The sequence below is a fragment of the Acomys russatus genome, chromosome 2 (genome assembly GCF_903995435.1).
Source record: "Acomys russatus chromosome 2, mAcoRus1.1, whole genome shotgun sequence".
NCBI lineage: Eukaryota > Metazoa > Chordata > Mammalia > Rodentia > Muridae > Acomys > Acomys russatus.
Genome location: NC_067138.1, coordinates 3,170,853 through 3,186,370, shown reverse-complemented (window position 1 = coordinate 3,186,370; position 15,518 = coordinate 3,170,853). Strand labels below are relative to the sequence as shown.

Here is a 15,518-nt window from a genome sequence, read left to right as displayed (position 1 = left end):
AGCAAGTCAAGCAGAGCAGGTGAGCTGAGAACCGCGAGGCGCTTCACATTCTTCCCCAACACACACGGTCGACTCCGCACTCTGCTTATGAAGCAAACTGTTGACAAAATCACAGGAACAAATTTATGTCCTCATCTCTTTAGTTGCCCAGCCAGTCGTGCCTCCTACCTACGCTCCAAGCGTTTCCCTGTGAGATGCGGTTAGAGTGCAGATTTAGATATCCGGTGTCTGGGGGTAAAAACCTGAGAGCCTTCAAATTTGATACACCGTATCACCTATGTTGTTTGGATTAGTAGATCTGACGTCATTTGGAGCTTGTCTGAAGTACAGACTTGACGCTGCTTTTAACATAACCTCGGGTGTCTGTGTTAACATGGGATAGACACTGTGCTAGCCTGGTCTGGATTTTATAACAGCAGAGAGGAGTGAGCCCAGGGCTTTGCACATGCTGGGAGAGTGCCCTGCCACAGAGGTCTATCTCCAGCCTTTTGTTTGTTTCTTTAAAAAAGAAAAAAGAAAAAAGAAAAAAAAAAAAGGTTTGAGACAGGCACTTGCTAAGTTATACAGGCTGGCTATGAGTCCTCTGGCTCAGCTTCCCAAGTATCTTGAGATCAGAACCCTGGCTAGCGGTAACCACTGAATTGGATGAAAGACACACTATGGGCAGGATCTCAAGGCCAGATGCATCCACCATGCTCTTCTCTCTCTCTCTCTCTCTCTCTCTCTCTCTCTCTCTCTCTCTCTCTCTCTCTCTCTCTCCCCCCCCCCCCCCATAAAACTCTTTTAGGTTTCTACACCAACATAGTTCTGACAGCTGGAAAAATACATAGAAAGGTACCCTTGCTTAGTATTAAGAGGTGTGATGGTTCTTTTCTCATCCATCCCAACTGCCCTTGTCTTTGTACATAGGGAACCCACCTGTCCCACAGGCACTCTCCTCAGAATAAATAACTCCACTGTAGGCTTTTGCACCAGCAGAAGCTGTCCGTGTCTGACTACTCCAGCATGTGTGGCAATGTGCAAATGCAACCAATAGGACCACCTGCTCTGGAGACCCTTTGACCCTTGATGTGAGGTGCTTAAAAGGTACCTGAAGACATCCTTGGGACTGTAAAATACCCACAGCGGAAAACATCACGTACATCTTGGGCAGAGAAATATGGATTCAAATTACCACCTATCATCTTTCTGACTTCTGGCAGATTATTTAACCTAGCTAGCACTCAGTCTCTTTGTATCTAACATGGTCATGACTTCCACACAAGGTGGCGCACGCCTTTAATCCCAGCACTCAGGAAGTAGAGGCAGACGGATCTTTGTGAGTTCGAGACTAGCCTAGTCTACAAAGTGAGTCCAGGAGACTAGCCTAGTCTACAAAGTGAGTCCAGGACAGCCAAGGCTACACAGAGAAACCACGTCTCGGGGGGGGGGGGGGCGGGGGAAGATGAGTTGAGAACCAGAAATGTTAGTGAAGGAGTTTGTGAGTGGCAGATTCAAGTATTTGAGAAGTAAGCACTAGGTGGGGCCTGCTCATGCGCCTGGTCACACCCTGACTTTAAATGGCTGTTTGGGTCCTAAGCTAAGGACATCATGCTCACTTAGAGAACACTCTCACCCCATGATGCATCTCCCTTGCCCCGAGATGGTGATTTTTTTTTTTTTTTTTTTTTATGACAAGGTTTCTCTGTGTAGCCTTGGCTGTCCTGGACTCACTTAGACCAGGCTGGCCTCGAACTCAAAAAGATATGCCTGCCTCTGCCTCCTGAGTGCTGGGACTATAGATATGCACCACCACACCCAGCGTGACTTTAAATCTGATTGAAGTTTGGAATAAATGTCCTTCCAGTTAATGCAACTGAGATCTTGAAAATCTATTACTTAAGTATTACTAGAATGAAAAAAAAAGAAAAAAGAAAAAAGCTCCCCACAATTCTAGCAAGGTTTGGTTATTTTTTGACATGTTTGTGAAGCTTTGGGGAATTTGATGAGATCATTGTTAGTCACGTGTTTCCATCTAGGACATCAGACAGATCTGTTGATGGTGTCCATGAGAGCAGACACTACAGGTCACACAAGCAGCAGAATCAGAGGCCCCGAGGGCCATGGAACTGGGAAAGAGGAGCACGGCCCCGAGAACCATGGGAGTTGACGGGACCCTCACTATCAGTACAGGAACAGCCAGTCTTCTTTGCTATAGCCGCCTGTCACTACTGAGCTGCAAAGAGGGACTGTTGCTCATTTAGCGAGGAAAAAGTCTCACTGTTCCTTCTCCACCTTTCCAGCCTCTCACTCATGCAGTTTGTCTTGGAAAAAAACCTTTTAAAGTTTCAAGTTTCTTCAGTCTCTTATGAGGCAAACTAAGTCTTCAAGGAATCCACCTCCCTCACTCCCTCCCTCCCTCCCTCCCTCCCCCGTTCGCTCTCTTCCTTCCTTCCTCTTCTGTGCACTGGGGTTGAATCTGCAGTCTCATACACTCTGAGCAACTGGGCTTATGCCCCAAGAAGGTTTTCATTTGAAAAGAGATCACACGTGTCCACAGCCAAGACTTTGAAACTTTGGTATTGAAATCCGTGTAGCTGATAGTTCGGCATCCCTTGGAGTATGACTTCTTAAAAGGTCTCCTGCATGGTGTCATGTGGATTTTTCCCTCATGGATCTTTTTGTGGGAACAGGGAGTGAATGCTTAATGTCACACGAGAAGGAGAGAAGAGATCCATTTCCCAGATGTTTCTCAGCATTCCTGAGGGTGGGTGGGTGGGTGTGTCGGGGGGGGGGGGGTTGGGGGAAGCTTTTAGGAAGAGGGTAGGCAGAGAGAGGGGATGGGAGTAGCCAGCGCTGGGAGAGGTAGAAGGGGCACATGGTAGCAGGACCATGGCTGTGCTGAGCAAAGGGCACAGTCTGCAGAGGGAATCAGATATCTCAGGGGGGAAAAAAAATGAACAGAAACGAATTTTGTTTGAAAAATGCCATGATATAATCTAATACTGTGCACGCTGATATAAAAATTTGAAAATATATCTTTGGGAACATAGTCCAGTGTTAATGACCTAAACCCAGCCATGTTCACATGTAGAGGGTGGCGGAACCCCTTCTGGGTGTGAATAAAGCAGTTAATAGAGCTGGTACTGTAACCCTCTGTGCCAGATTCTGTGGTGGCTGTTCCGAGCCTGCGCTCACTTTGTTCCCGTTTGTCCTGGGTGAACTTGTTACCACAGGAAAGCCTTCATCTCAACCCACTCTCTCCTGGCAGCTTTTGGAGAATGTGCGTATAAAATGAATCAGGGACAGAGCTCTGGTCAGGGAGTGTCATGAATGAGTAGGAAAGAAAGGGTGAAAGAGTCTAGGGCCCATGTGGAAAGTGCCTTTACAAGCGGTTAGCAAGTCAGATTTGGTGCCAACTGTGCCCTCCTGCAAGCTACAGGATGCCATTAAGCCAGTAATGTGTCAAGAGGACATCACATTGTACCACAGTCCTTTTAACGTGTGCACTGTCAGAGCAAGAGTTCTGTTGAACAACTCATGCCAAAGATCTCCAGAGGGTGCTGTTAGGACCATTAAGGGTGGTTCCATTGTAGAGGTAGCAAGTGCCAGCGTAGTTGGGGCTCCCCGAAACAGAACAACTAACTTAAAAATCAATGAATTAAGATGAAGGACTTCCTTGAGCAGTGCAACTAAGTTTCCAGGAGCGTGAGGACCGGTTCCTGGATTTTCGGGAACTAAAGGAGCCACTTTCCCTTTCTGACTGCTTCTTTCTGCCTTGCGCTTTTCTCACCCTGGCAACTTGGGCTCCTGCTCTGCTGCTCTGTTTCAATAACCACTGTCGCAACTACTTCCTTCCTCTACTTTTCCCTTCCTCTTCCTCTCCCTTTTCCTCCCTCTCCTATTCTTCCTCTTTCTCCTCTTCTTTGCCCTCCCCTCTTGTTCCTTCCCCGCCCCCTCCTCTCTCATCTCTACTGTCCACCTTTCTCAGTCACTACATATGACCCACACACAGCTGTCATTTCTTACAGATCCAACTGATGCAGATGCCTGGTTCTTTTTAGCCAGCTTGGTATCATAGCCACCTGGTCCCATCGCCTCTGTTTGAGAAGACAGACACAATCTATGTTTGCTCACCAGTCTCCAGGAAGGAGGCAATAGGACTGAATCATTGACTTACACCATAGTGCCTTGGAGAAGTCCTCAGCTTACGATCACACAAGAGCCAGCAAAGATTTGATGGTCACCACAAAGAGGGGGGTAGCATCTTTCCCTCCTCGGTTGCATAATTCACAGTACCGTGCAGCCCACAGCGCAATAGCTTACACTCCACATTCATATACCTAGACGTATAGGCACTCAGCACACCCAGTAATGCCATGTGGAAATTGAACACAAGCCTTTGTTAGTTCATAAATGCACTCACAAGTTCCCGTTTTTTTTCCATCTTTAGGAAGGAACATGAAGTTTCCTTGGAGATCATTCAACAGGACAATGGAAGGAGCCATTTAAAATAGAGTTTAAACCCACAGGCTGCAAGACTGGGGCCCGAGGGCTGGCAGTGGAAAACTCTGTTGGGCTGTGATCTCTCACTGAAAAGTCCCAAGTGCCTCTTTGCTTCCTGCAAAAGGAAGGAAGGCCAGGAGGAGACCATGTCCATAGCCCTGAAGCAAGTGTTTAACAAAGACAAGACCTTCCGGCCCAAGAGGAAATTTGAACCCGGCACCCAGAGGTTTGAGCTGCACAAACGAGCTCAGGCCTCCCTCAACTCGGGTGTGGACCTGAGGGCGGCTGTGCAGCTGCCCAGCGGGGAGGACCAGAACGACTGGGTGGCCGTCCACGTGGTGGACTTCTTCAATCGCATCAACCTCATCTACGGCACCATCTGCGAGTTCTGCACCGAGCGGACCTGCCCGGTGATGTCAGGGGGCCCCAAATATGAGTATCGGTGGCAGGATGACCTCAAGTATAAGAAACCCACTGCACTGCCGGCTCCCCAGTACATGAACCTACTCATGGATTGGATCGAGGTCCAGATCAACAATGAGGACATATTTCCAACCTGTGTTGGTGAGTGCACTGCAGGCTTCAAAGTCTGTGGGGTCTTAGGGGGATTGTTTTTGTGTGTGTGTGCATGTGTGTATGTGTGTCTCAATATTTTGCTCTATTCCTCCCCTGAACTGAGAAAGTTTGCACAGTGTGTCTTTTTTTTGGGGGGGGGGTGGTTCAAGACAGGGTTTCTCTGTGTAGCCTTGGCTGTCCTGGACTCACTTTGTAGACCAGGCTGGCCTTGAACTCACAAAGATCCACCTGCCTCTGCCTCCCAAGTGCTGGGATTAAAGGCGTGGGCCACCACCGCCCGGCTGCCACAATGTGTGTCTTATACGGTGTTGAATACTAGATAGCACCCATGTCAGTGTTTCCCTAAATTCCATTAACTATATATCTGATGGGGCGGAGGATATTCTGATGGATAGACAGACTGGAACATTTGAAATACAAATATTTTGCCTTGTTTTGTGTCCTCAGCCAGAAAACACAAGGGTTCAGACTCAGCCTCTCCTACCTCTCTGAGTTGCTAGCTATCGTATTCCCGTATACGCACAGGCTGGCTATGGAATTCATTGCTAAGTAGGAATGAGAGAACTCTTGTTTCTATCGCTGTGTCTCCAGTGCTTAGCACAGTGCCCGAAACCTGCATGGGTGTTCAGAAACTTCTCTGAGATGAGTGAATATTGTGCCGTTGGGATAGCCGAGATAATAAATAAGTATGCGAAGCATACAATGAATGCACATGAAAAACACATGATGAAGTCTGTTGGGATCACTGTAGATGGACAGGTGTCCTCAGGTTGAGAAGGGGTGGACGGAAGTAATTAGGTTTATATTAGAAAATAGTGCATGGATTGGCTGTTGCAGTATGGTACATCTTGAAGCAGCCGGCACACAAACCAGTCTGTCAGGGCACTGATGCTGGCCCTGCCTCAACTTGTCTAGTCCCCTCCTGCTTCCCTCCCCTGTGTCTTGCTACCAGAAAGGAGGTGAGGTACTCAGTGCTGCGTAGGAGGTGCTGGGAAGCTCCCTGGGCTGGCGTTCCACATCTCCAAAGAGTAGGAAACCCTTTATTCTTATCTTTTTGCACTTCCGTTTTACTCTTGGAGGCCGATTGTGCTGAGAGGAATGTTCTTTCTGAGAGGTCCCATAAACAAGTGTCAGTATCATGCCCAGACAGACAATAGCTATAATAATATGCACAAACTGGTTCTCTTTTTCAGCCTTGTGTGCCCCAGGATAGAACCGGGTTATTAAACCCTAACCCTGAGTTGGAAAGTACCTTTACCTGCTGGCCCCAAGAAGCGAGTTTTCAGTCTGTGTGTTTCTAAGTTTGACGTGGCACTTTCGTTCTTTATAAAATATAATCCTTTTCCATTTAGCATGTTTGTTTGTTTAGACAGGCTCTCTCTATGTAGCTCTGGCTGTTTGGCGTTTGTTAATAGGCCAGGCTGATTCCAACTCACAGAGATCTATCTGCTCTACTCCTGAATGTTGGAATTAAATGCTAGAGCCATCACGCCCTGCATTTTTAATTTTAAGGAAATATTAACCGATATAGATCAGAGTTGTCAAAATTGCCTGGGCCTTCTATTCAAAATGCAGCCCTGAGCTTACATGAGGGCTGAGGGTATAGTTCAGCGGAGGAGTACTCGCCTAGCATGGCCAAGGCCTTGGGTTTGGTCCTCTAGCCCTGCCAAGAAAAATAATAATAATAAAAAGGAGAAGGATTTCTTAGATGAAACTTGAGAACCTGTAACCTAACAACAGACAACAGAAGTAGACCTACTACATTGTATGATTGTTCTTTAGGACTTTTTCCCTCTTTTAGCTGAAATTTTATATCCTTGCAATAAAATCCCTCACTAGCCCCTGACAACGTCCATCCTACTCTATTCTTAGCTTTTTTAGGTTTGACATGTGAGATAATATGACATATACCTTTGTGTGCCCAATTTAGTTCATACGTGATGCATACATTTCGTATACATTGTTGTAAATGATGGCGGGGGTGGGGGGTGGGGAGAGGGAGGAGAGAGGAGAGTTAGTTGAGACAGGTTCTCACGTGTAGGCCAGGTGGACCCGGAACACAAGTTGGCCCAGACTGCAGTCGGCCCCGCTTCAGCCTTCCAAAAGATGGAATCATAAACGTGTGGCATCACACCTAGCTAACACTGTCTTTTAAGATTTGCTTGTTTTTCTGTATGTGCATGTGTGTGAGTCTGAATGAGTCCACAGAGGCCACGTGGATGGTTGTGAGCTGCCATGTAGATGCTTGGTAACAGAATCTGAGTCTTCTGGAAGAGCAGTAACTACTGCTCTTACCTATTGGGCTATCTCTTCAGCCCCAATTTCCTTCCTCTTAAAGACTGAAAAACATTCCATTGTGTATATGTGCCACCTTTTCTTTATTCAGACATCCATTTTGGATACTTACTGATTGAATATGCAAATACATTATGTCTGATGTTTCTCATATGCCTGTTTGTTGCTTACTCCTCTTGTATTGAGAAATGTCTGCTATGTTGGGTAGATTTACATCAACTTGACACAAACTAGAGTCATCTGAGAGGAGGATACATCAATTGAGAAATTGCCTCTCTTAGACCAGCTGCTGTGGGGCATTTTATTAATTAGTGATTGATGTGGGAGGAGAGGGCCAGGCCCATTTTAGGTGGTGCCACCCCTGGGCCAGTGGTCCTCGGTTCTATAAGAAAACAGACTGCGTGAGCCGGTACGTGCCATCGCTCCATGGTCTCTGCATCAGCTCTAGACTCCAGGTTCCTGTCCAGCTTTGGTCCCTCCATGATGACTTCCCTCCATGATGAACGGTGATGTGGAAGCTTAAGCCAAACAAACCCTTTCCTCTCCAAGTTGCTTCGGTCTTGGCGTTTCATCCCAGCAACAGTAACTCTAACTAAGGGCAGAGGCTGGTACAAGGATCGTGGGGCGTTGCTGTGGCAGACCTGATCATCTTGTTTTGGGGAGGATTGTGGAAGGACTTAGGAGCTTTTAGCTAGAAGAGCCACTGAGTAGTAAGAGTTCAGTGGGCTGTTCTGTCGGAGCTTGAAAGGTAAGACTGTTGAGAGCAGTGGAGGTCCAGCTTGGGAAATTTCAGAGGGGAGCAAAGATTGTAGCGGGTCCTTTGCGTGAAGAGTATGTGGTGTTTGACCAGTTGGAGTTGAAGAAGCAGCTGAGATTAACAAGAGACCTTGCTTTACTAAAGTAAAACCTTTGCTTTGCCGGGACAATGGATGCTGACCAGCTGGAGCTGAAGGATCAGCCATGATTAAGAGGAGACCAGCATCACTGAGGTGAAAGTCTCCTGGGAAGTGTTGCCTCGGGGTCAGCACACAGAATCTGTGTTCCAGAGGTGGTCAAGGCTGTCCTTTATTATGGTTGAACCTCAAACTTCGTAGTGTAAGAATTACCCAGGTGGTGCTGGGTTTGAAGGCATGAAGGGGGTCATGGAGAGCTGCTGAGGCTGAGTCCCTGAGGAGAAGCCAGGAGAGGCAACTGGTGAAAGTGCAACCTGGCTGCAGCAGGTAATGCCAGCATTTTGGAGATGCTGTGTCATGGGATGACCACCAAGCAAGTGGAGCTGGCCTGAGCCCAGGAGACAGTCTGTATGTGCCACACAGGCAGAGAGCCCTTCGGAGGAGCTCAGGAGACTATGAGTGGATCCCAGGTGTCGGATACTGAGTCATTTACATACTTTGAGTTGGGTTTTGCTTGGTTCAGATTGTGACTTTGCACTGGTTCTTCTCTATTTGGTTTTTCATTTTACAGGAGCCCACAGTTTGTGAGACTTTCAACTTTTAAAGGGATTTTGGAGTTTTACAGACTTGAGGTTTTAAAAGAGCTTAGGTGTTTTAAAGATAACTTAAAGATGGTAGGACTTTTAAAACTAGGAATATTTGATATCGTGATGTTCATATTGTGATGTGAATGTGTGCTTTGGGGGGATGAACTAGAAAGGAAAGGTTATGGCTAAGCATTGATGTCTGTGTGTAAAGTTGACAATTGTGCTGCATCGTCTTATGCCAACTCAGCACAAGCTACAGTCATCAGAAAGGAGAGAGCCTCAGTCGAGAACATGCCACCACAAGATGTGGCTGGAAGGCCTTTTCTTGGTTAGTGATCAGTAGGGGAGGGCTCACAGCCCACTGTGGATGGTGCCATCCCTGGACTGGTGGTCCTGGGTTCTATAAGAAAGCAGGCTGAGCCAGCTACATGAAGCAAGCCAGTAAGCAGCACTCCTCCACTGCCTGTGCATCAGCTCCTGCCTCCAGGTTCCCGCCCGACCTTCCTTCAATGATGGGCTACAAATGGGGAAGCATAAGCCAACCCTTTTTCTTCCTCTACTTTCTTTAGGTCGAGGTGTTTCATCATAGCATCAGTAGCATTAACCAGGATACCCACTCAGACCTTTTGTCCACTGTTTGAATTGTTTTCTGACCATTGGGTTGCCTGAATTCCTTACGAAACTTAAGTTTTAAAAGTCCTACCACTCTTCTTTTATTGTAACCGCTCATAATGCTTGTTCTTGCCGAAAAACAGCCTACTTGTCACCACAGTATAGTCACACATACTCTCTCCTTCCCCAGTGATTTTTGTATGTTTCCTTTGCAGTCCTCCTGATCAGATACCTTTTCTTTATGTTCATATTTCTACTCATTGCGGTATAACCTCTGTAAGCTCTAGAACATGTCCCAGGTGAGGATCTCCGGAAAAAGGTGATGTCGGATGGATTAGCAACTAGAAAGTCATCTTTGTAATGTTCCAGCTTTGCATGACACTAATGTTCAATGCAGAGATGCCACCCTTGCGTGATTTACCCAGCGCTTGTCTTCACAAGGCTTCCTTTCTTTTGTGCATGACTGCATGTGTGATTGTGTGTTTGTGTGTGCACGTGTTGTAGGACAACCTGAGATGTCACTCCTTAGCTGCTGTTTACCTTTGTTAATGCAGGATCCCTCCCGACCTGGAACTCACCAGGTAAGCCAGGCTGGCTGGACCAATGAGCTGCAAGTATTCACCCATCTCTGCCTCTCTGGCAGTGAGATTATAAGCACATGCCATCACTCAGTGTTCTTGTCTGTTCATTTGGTTGGTTGGTTGATTTTTGTTTTGTTTTGACATGTATTCTGGAGATAAAAATCAGTTCCCATCCTTGCAAGGCAAGCTTCCTCCAACCTGGCTTGATTTTCTTAGCTTTTCTACCATGCCATGTGAGGAGTCTATGAAAAGCTCCAGCATCCACCATCATCACGAGAGTATTCATCTGCGTCCTGCATCATTCTCCGGCACTATTGGTGCTTTTTAAAAAAAGATCCTATTTTAAGTGAACTGGAGCACTTTCTCCAGTGCACTCCACTTTTTGTTGGTTGGTTGGTTAGTTGGTTGGTTGGTTGGATGAGACAGGGTTTCTCTCTGTATCCTTGGCTGTCCTGGACTTGCTTTGTAGACCGAGCTGGCCTCAAACTCACATCTCCGGAGTGCTGAGATTACAGACATGCACTCCACTTTTAACCATAATTCTACCCCTGAGTCCATCATGCTTTCTCCCTTTGGATCTTTATACTGTCCTAAGTCATTTTCAGAGAAATAATCAAAATGTTTATCAGGATAAAATAAAAGAAGAATTTCAGGCAAACAGTAGATACTAGGAGGATGAGAAAAGTGGGGATCTGCTTAGAATGAGAATCCTGGGCCTGTATCCGTGTCCCTCCCAGCCTGGGAACTGAGCAAGGTTCTAACTTAACCTCCTCCCCACTGTGATCCAAGGAAACAGATCTGTAATGTCCTGGTAGGTGTGAAGGCCTCACCCTTAGTCAGGCACTAAAGGATGCAGCAGACAGCTGTTGACTGACCCTGAAGCATCTAAGAAAGAAAGCCTTTTATCTGTTGCTGGGTTCCAGTTTAGCCAGGAACCTGTGCTATGCCAGAAGTCTAGCTTTTCCCATGGGAGAACACAAACAGATGTGCCCCCCCTCCCTCCCCCCCGTGAGCCGCAGTCCCCTTCACTCTCCCTTGAACTCTTTTTCTGGCCTCTTTTTGTAGAAACTCAGCCGATGCCTCTTTTGAACAGCGGTAACTGTAGAAGCAAGGACCACCTCCCCTTTGATTCTACCTCTTCTAAAAATACAACCAAAGCAGAAAGCCAAAGACTTTAAAAAAAAAAAAAAGAAAGAAAAAAAAGAAAAAAAGAACACTGTTGCCTTATTGTGAAAAGGCCTTCTCTGTTCTAGCCCCAACTTCCCTGCTTTTCTGTTATATAACAGGATTGAACAATGTTGATCTGATACTTTAAAAAAAAAAAAAAAGGAGAAGATTTAGAGCCCTTCTGACTCATGTGTTTTGAAATAGTCTTTGTGAAAGAAGAATAAGAGTATGTAAGACACAATTATGATCTCACCTACATCTACAGTTTTAGAATAAACGGGAGTCAGCAAGAGCGATCAGTGAAAGTCAGGGGGAAAGCAAATTCCTGTCTACAGAGCCTGCTAAATGCCTGCACTGTGGCTGCCACTGCTAATCACCCTTAGTTTTTGCAACAGCTCAATGGAGTGACTATTGCATTTTGGCAGCTAGGAGCCTACAGGGCTTTCTCTGGACTGCACAGCTGATACATAATTTAGGAGTCAGTGTGAGCTACTGTGGCCAAGAGTCTATACAATTTCTGTCCCGTATCCTTCAGGAGATGTACCACTAGCTCAGTAGCTTTTAGGGCGATGACTAGGATGGAGAAAATGTCCTGTCTGGTTTTTTTGTTTTGTTTTGTTTTTGTTGTTTTTGTTTTGTTAAAAATGATTGGCTTTGGCTTTTGTTCCTTTAGGGAAAAAGATCAGCACTGAAATGTCTGGAAAATGCGTTCAGTTTCCGCAGATGCGCTGTGCTCCATTCTGAGACTGGACACAGACCAACTCATCTTTTGGTCCACAGAGGCCTGTGACTGCCAAATAGTCATTACTCATTCGCTCATCAATTCAGTGAGTGTTTAGTGTGTGTGTGCTTGAGATCAGGTCCTGTTTTAGTTACCCAAAGAACAAAGTAGACAGAGTCCCTATCCTTGAGCCATTTACATAATGCCCAGATGCCTAGTTATTTTAAATCATTTTGTATATTTTATTGTAGAGGAAGTTTAATTTAGAACATGGCTGCTCTGGCGAGAGATCACATCCAAACACCTTCTAGGTCTGTGTGATCCGGCTGGGATACAAACACGTCTTTAATCCAAGCGACAGAGGCAAGCAGGTGTGAGTTCAAGGCCAGCCTGGTATAGAGCAAGTATCAGGTAAAGAAAAGCTTAGGTCCAGACGTTATGGTCCATGTCTTTATTCCCAAACAATGAAGGTAAGGTTAGTGTGTAGAAGGAAGCACCCATGTTTGAAAGTGATGTCTAATTAAGTGGCAGAAAAAGAAAGTGATGAATCAGAAAAGATTTGAAAGTATATAAGATATGCCCAACTCTCGGGGAAGAGAGAGAAAAGGGAAGCTACGTAAGGGACAACGCAGGGGTGAGGGGGGCAGAAAGGGGGAACAGGGAGAGAGATGAAGGGAGAAGGAGGAAGGAGGAGGAGGGAGAGGAGGAGGAGGCAGTTTTACTGGGACAGAAATAGAAAGACAGATTGTAGAGCAAGAACTCAGGTAAAGACCGAATAAGCCAGAGAATGAGGAGCCAGAAGATTAGAAAAGTTTGAAGCCAAGCAGAGCAATTCAGAGAAAAGCCAGGTTGAGCAAGTCAGCTGGGAAAGGAGTTTTGAGCCAGACCAGCTGAGTTGAACCAGCCAGCCCAGAGCTGAGTAAGAACAAGTAAGGGTGAGCTTATTAAGCAGTGAGTCTCAGAGGCTGAAAACATTCTAGGCCTAGGTTAGATTGTACAGAGACTAGAACTTCCAGGACTAGGCCTAGGTTAGCAGAAGGAGGCAGCAAGCCTCCAAGACAAGAATTGAAATGGGCAAATAAAAGTTCATGTTACATTTTATTAAGTGTATTGTGGAAATAAGCTATATCCATTTGTGCACCCTTTTCATGTGCGCTCTCTCTCTCTCTCTCTCTCTCTCTCTCTCTCTCTCTCTCTCTCTCTCTCTCTCTCATTGAAGATCCAACTCAGGGTATTAGACAAGCCTTCTACCATGGGCTGTGACCCCCACCTTTAGATTTTTTTTTTTAAAGCTGTCTCACTGTGTAAGTCAGGTTAGTGTTAAAGTTGTAACACAGCTCAGACTGACCTGAAACTCATGGTCTTCCCGCCTTCTCTGGGTGCTGAGATCAGAGACATGAACCACCCTGGTTTTGTCATCTTCCAAACTACTAAGATACTAATAAATAAATACAAAACATTCCCATGAAAGAACATCTCAGGATTTGAGGACTTAAATTTATGATGAGCATTTACATTTTAACCTTTTATTTTCTATTTCTATATTGTATGTGTCTCACTTGCATTTTCAAGTTTAAACATAAGTCCTTAAAAAACAACAACAACAACAAAAAAAAAAAGAGGCTGGACATGGACACAACGTATCTGCAGAACGGAGAAGGCACTGCTTGCGTTAGTCAGCTGGCGCCACTACTTACAAGCTGCTATGCAAGTTCCAAATTTCCGTTTCTATTTGTAAACCAACGTTGTAATTCTGACATCAAGAGGCTGTTTAAGAATCAAATGAAGCGATGTGGGGGTGGGGGGGGGGGGCGTGACAGGTTAGAACCTGGGGCATAAAAGATCCTGAAGACATGTGTGCTGCGTTAGTCGGCTCTCCTCTCCTCTCCTCACCCGCCTCTCCTCTCCCTTCCCTTCTCTCCCCCTCCCCAACCCTCCAACTATCAACCATAGTTACTAGGCAATTTGTGAAGAGCATTGGCAGAGTTATAATACAGATTTATAGACCCAGCGAGATTTCCAGATACTGTCAGTCTTTGTTGCTATAATGATGATCACACAAGACTTCAGGGCATCTCTTAAAGGCTTTGGAAAACTCTAGGAGTTAGAGAGACTCCTCCTGGCTTCAGGGAAGAGCACCTGAATCTTTAGAGAAAGTACTACTAGCCAGGGTCTCCTACTCCATTTCCAAAAACAAAAACAAAAAAAACTGAACACCAAATCTGGCCGTGTACAGTGTCATATTAGTTAGCCTCAGCAAAAGGGGAGCACGAGTTAGCTAGACAAGCAGGGACGGAGCCCAGCAGTTACACCCAGGACAGTCCACTCATTAAAGCCACTGCTAAGCGGGGCAGCTTGGGTTGCGGCTCTGAAGGGAGGGATGCGTGCTGTCAAAGCATGTCTGTGGATGTTGGCTTTGTTTTCTGTTTTCCTGGCTAGTCACTGCCCCCAGCAGAACTCCCTTCTCCCCCAAAGAGCCTGTGAATGGGCAAGAGCTGCCAGAGCTTTGACAACAAGCACTTCCCTTTGGGACCTGGTAAACTGTTTGGCTCCCTAAGCACGCACTGGTTCAGAGGGCACGAAAGCTGCCGGGTTTTTGGTTTTTTGTTTTTTATTTTTTGGGTGCATATTGCTACTGTTGTACACTGTCATTAACCTGGAAAGCGGCTCCACCGTTTCTCACGTGACTCAAAGGCATTATGTTATTTGCACGGTATTTCGTAAAAGCAGCATAGAACCCATTTGGGGCACCTCAAGACCCACATTCTCAACTACACCTGCATCTCATGTCTGTAGCATTCTTTCCCGAGAACCAGCATCGTGCTTGGCTCACTCCTGACTGTTGTGAGCTCTTCCATGGGAATCGTCAGAAAGAAACTCAAAGACAGCCAAGGCCCTGTGTCTGATTTGTTTCTACTTAAACTGGGCGTTTTAAGATCTGGCTCCTTTAAAGGGGGGGGGGGGGCAAAAAAAGGCCTCCTGTGGGTTCTGTTGCCACCCAAGTTTGTTCAGTTGTTTGTTCGTGACCAGCACGCAGGAGACAGCTGAATCCACTCTGCTGCAACTGGCCACCTGCCATTAGAGAGCTGACGGTGGGCCTCTTGTGGAGAGTTTCAAGTCCCTTCCCCCATGAGGTGAACCTAATACTGGTTAGCAACTTAGTAGCTGAGTTAATGAAGACAGTGTTAAATAACACCCCACCCCCCCACCCCCTCAACAAAATCCCAAGAGATACCGGAGCGAAGGGCCCCTGGTGTGCTAAGACAGAGGGAAAGGGAACGCCAAGAGCCTAATTACCTGGCTGGTACCTAGCTCTCTCCATTACCTGTGCTATGTAATTTTAATGGGCGTGTCTCCGGTGACACGCTGTTGCGACTCAGCACCAGCTGGGAAGGGAACCAGGGATATGAGATACTCACAGGAGGCCAGATACTTAGAACTGCTGCCTTTGCCCCGTTCTTCATTAGCGAGTTGGAGCCATGGCGCAAGCAAGGCGGCATTGTAGGGACCAGTGGTATAAAGAGAGGCAGCAGGGAGCTTGAAGAAGCATCTCAGCAGGGCCCTGCCTCCAGAGGCCTTCCCTCTGCTCATCACCAGTGTC

The 15,518-nt window shown here is 46.4% G+C and overlaps 1 protein-coding gene across 1 annotated transcript in view; it reads left to right on the top strand.

Annotated features, from left to right (window-relative positions):
- Positions 1 to 4,414: 4,414 nt before the first annotated feature.
- The window catches only part of Mob3b (MOB kinase activator 3B), a 112,077-nt gene continuing 100,973 nt past the window's right edge, over positions 4,415 to 15,518 (top strand). The window contains exon 1 of the mRNA XM_051157655.1: positions 4,415 to 5,049. Coding sequence (XP_051013612.1) covers positions 4,632 to 5,049 — 418 coding nt within the window. The 5' untranslated portion in view covers positions 4,415 to 4,631. The remainder of the gene's footprint in view (positions 5,050 to 15,518) is intronic.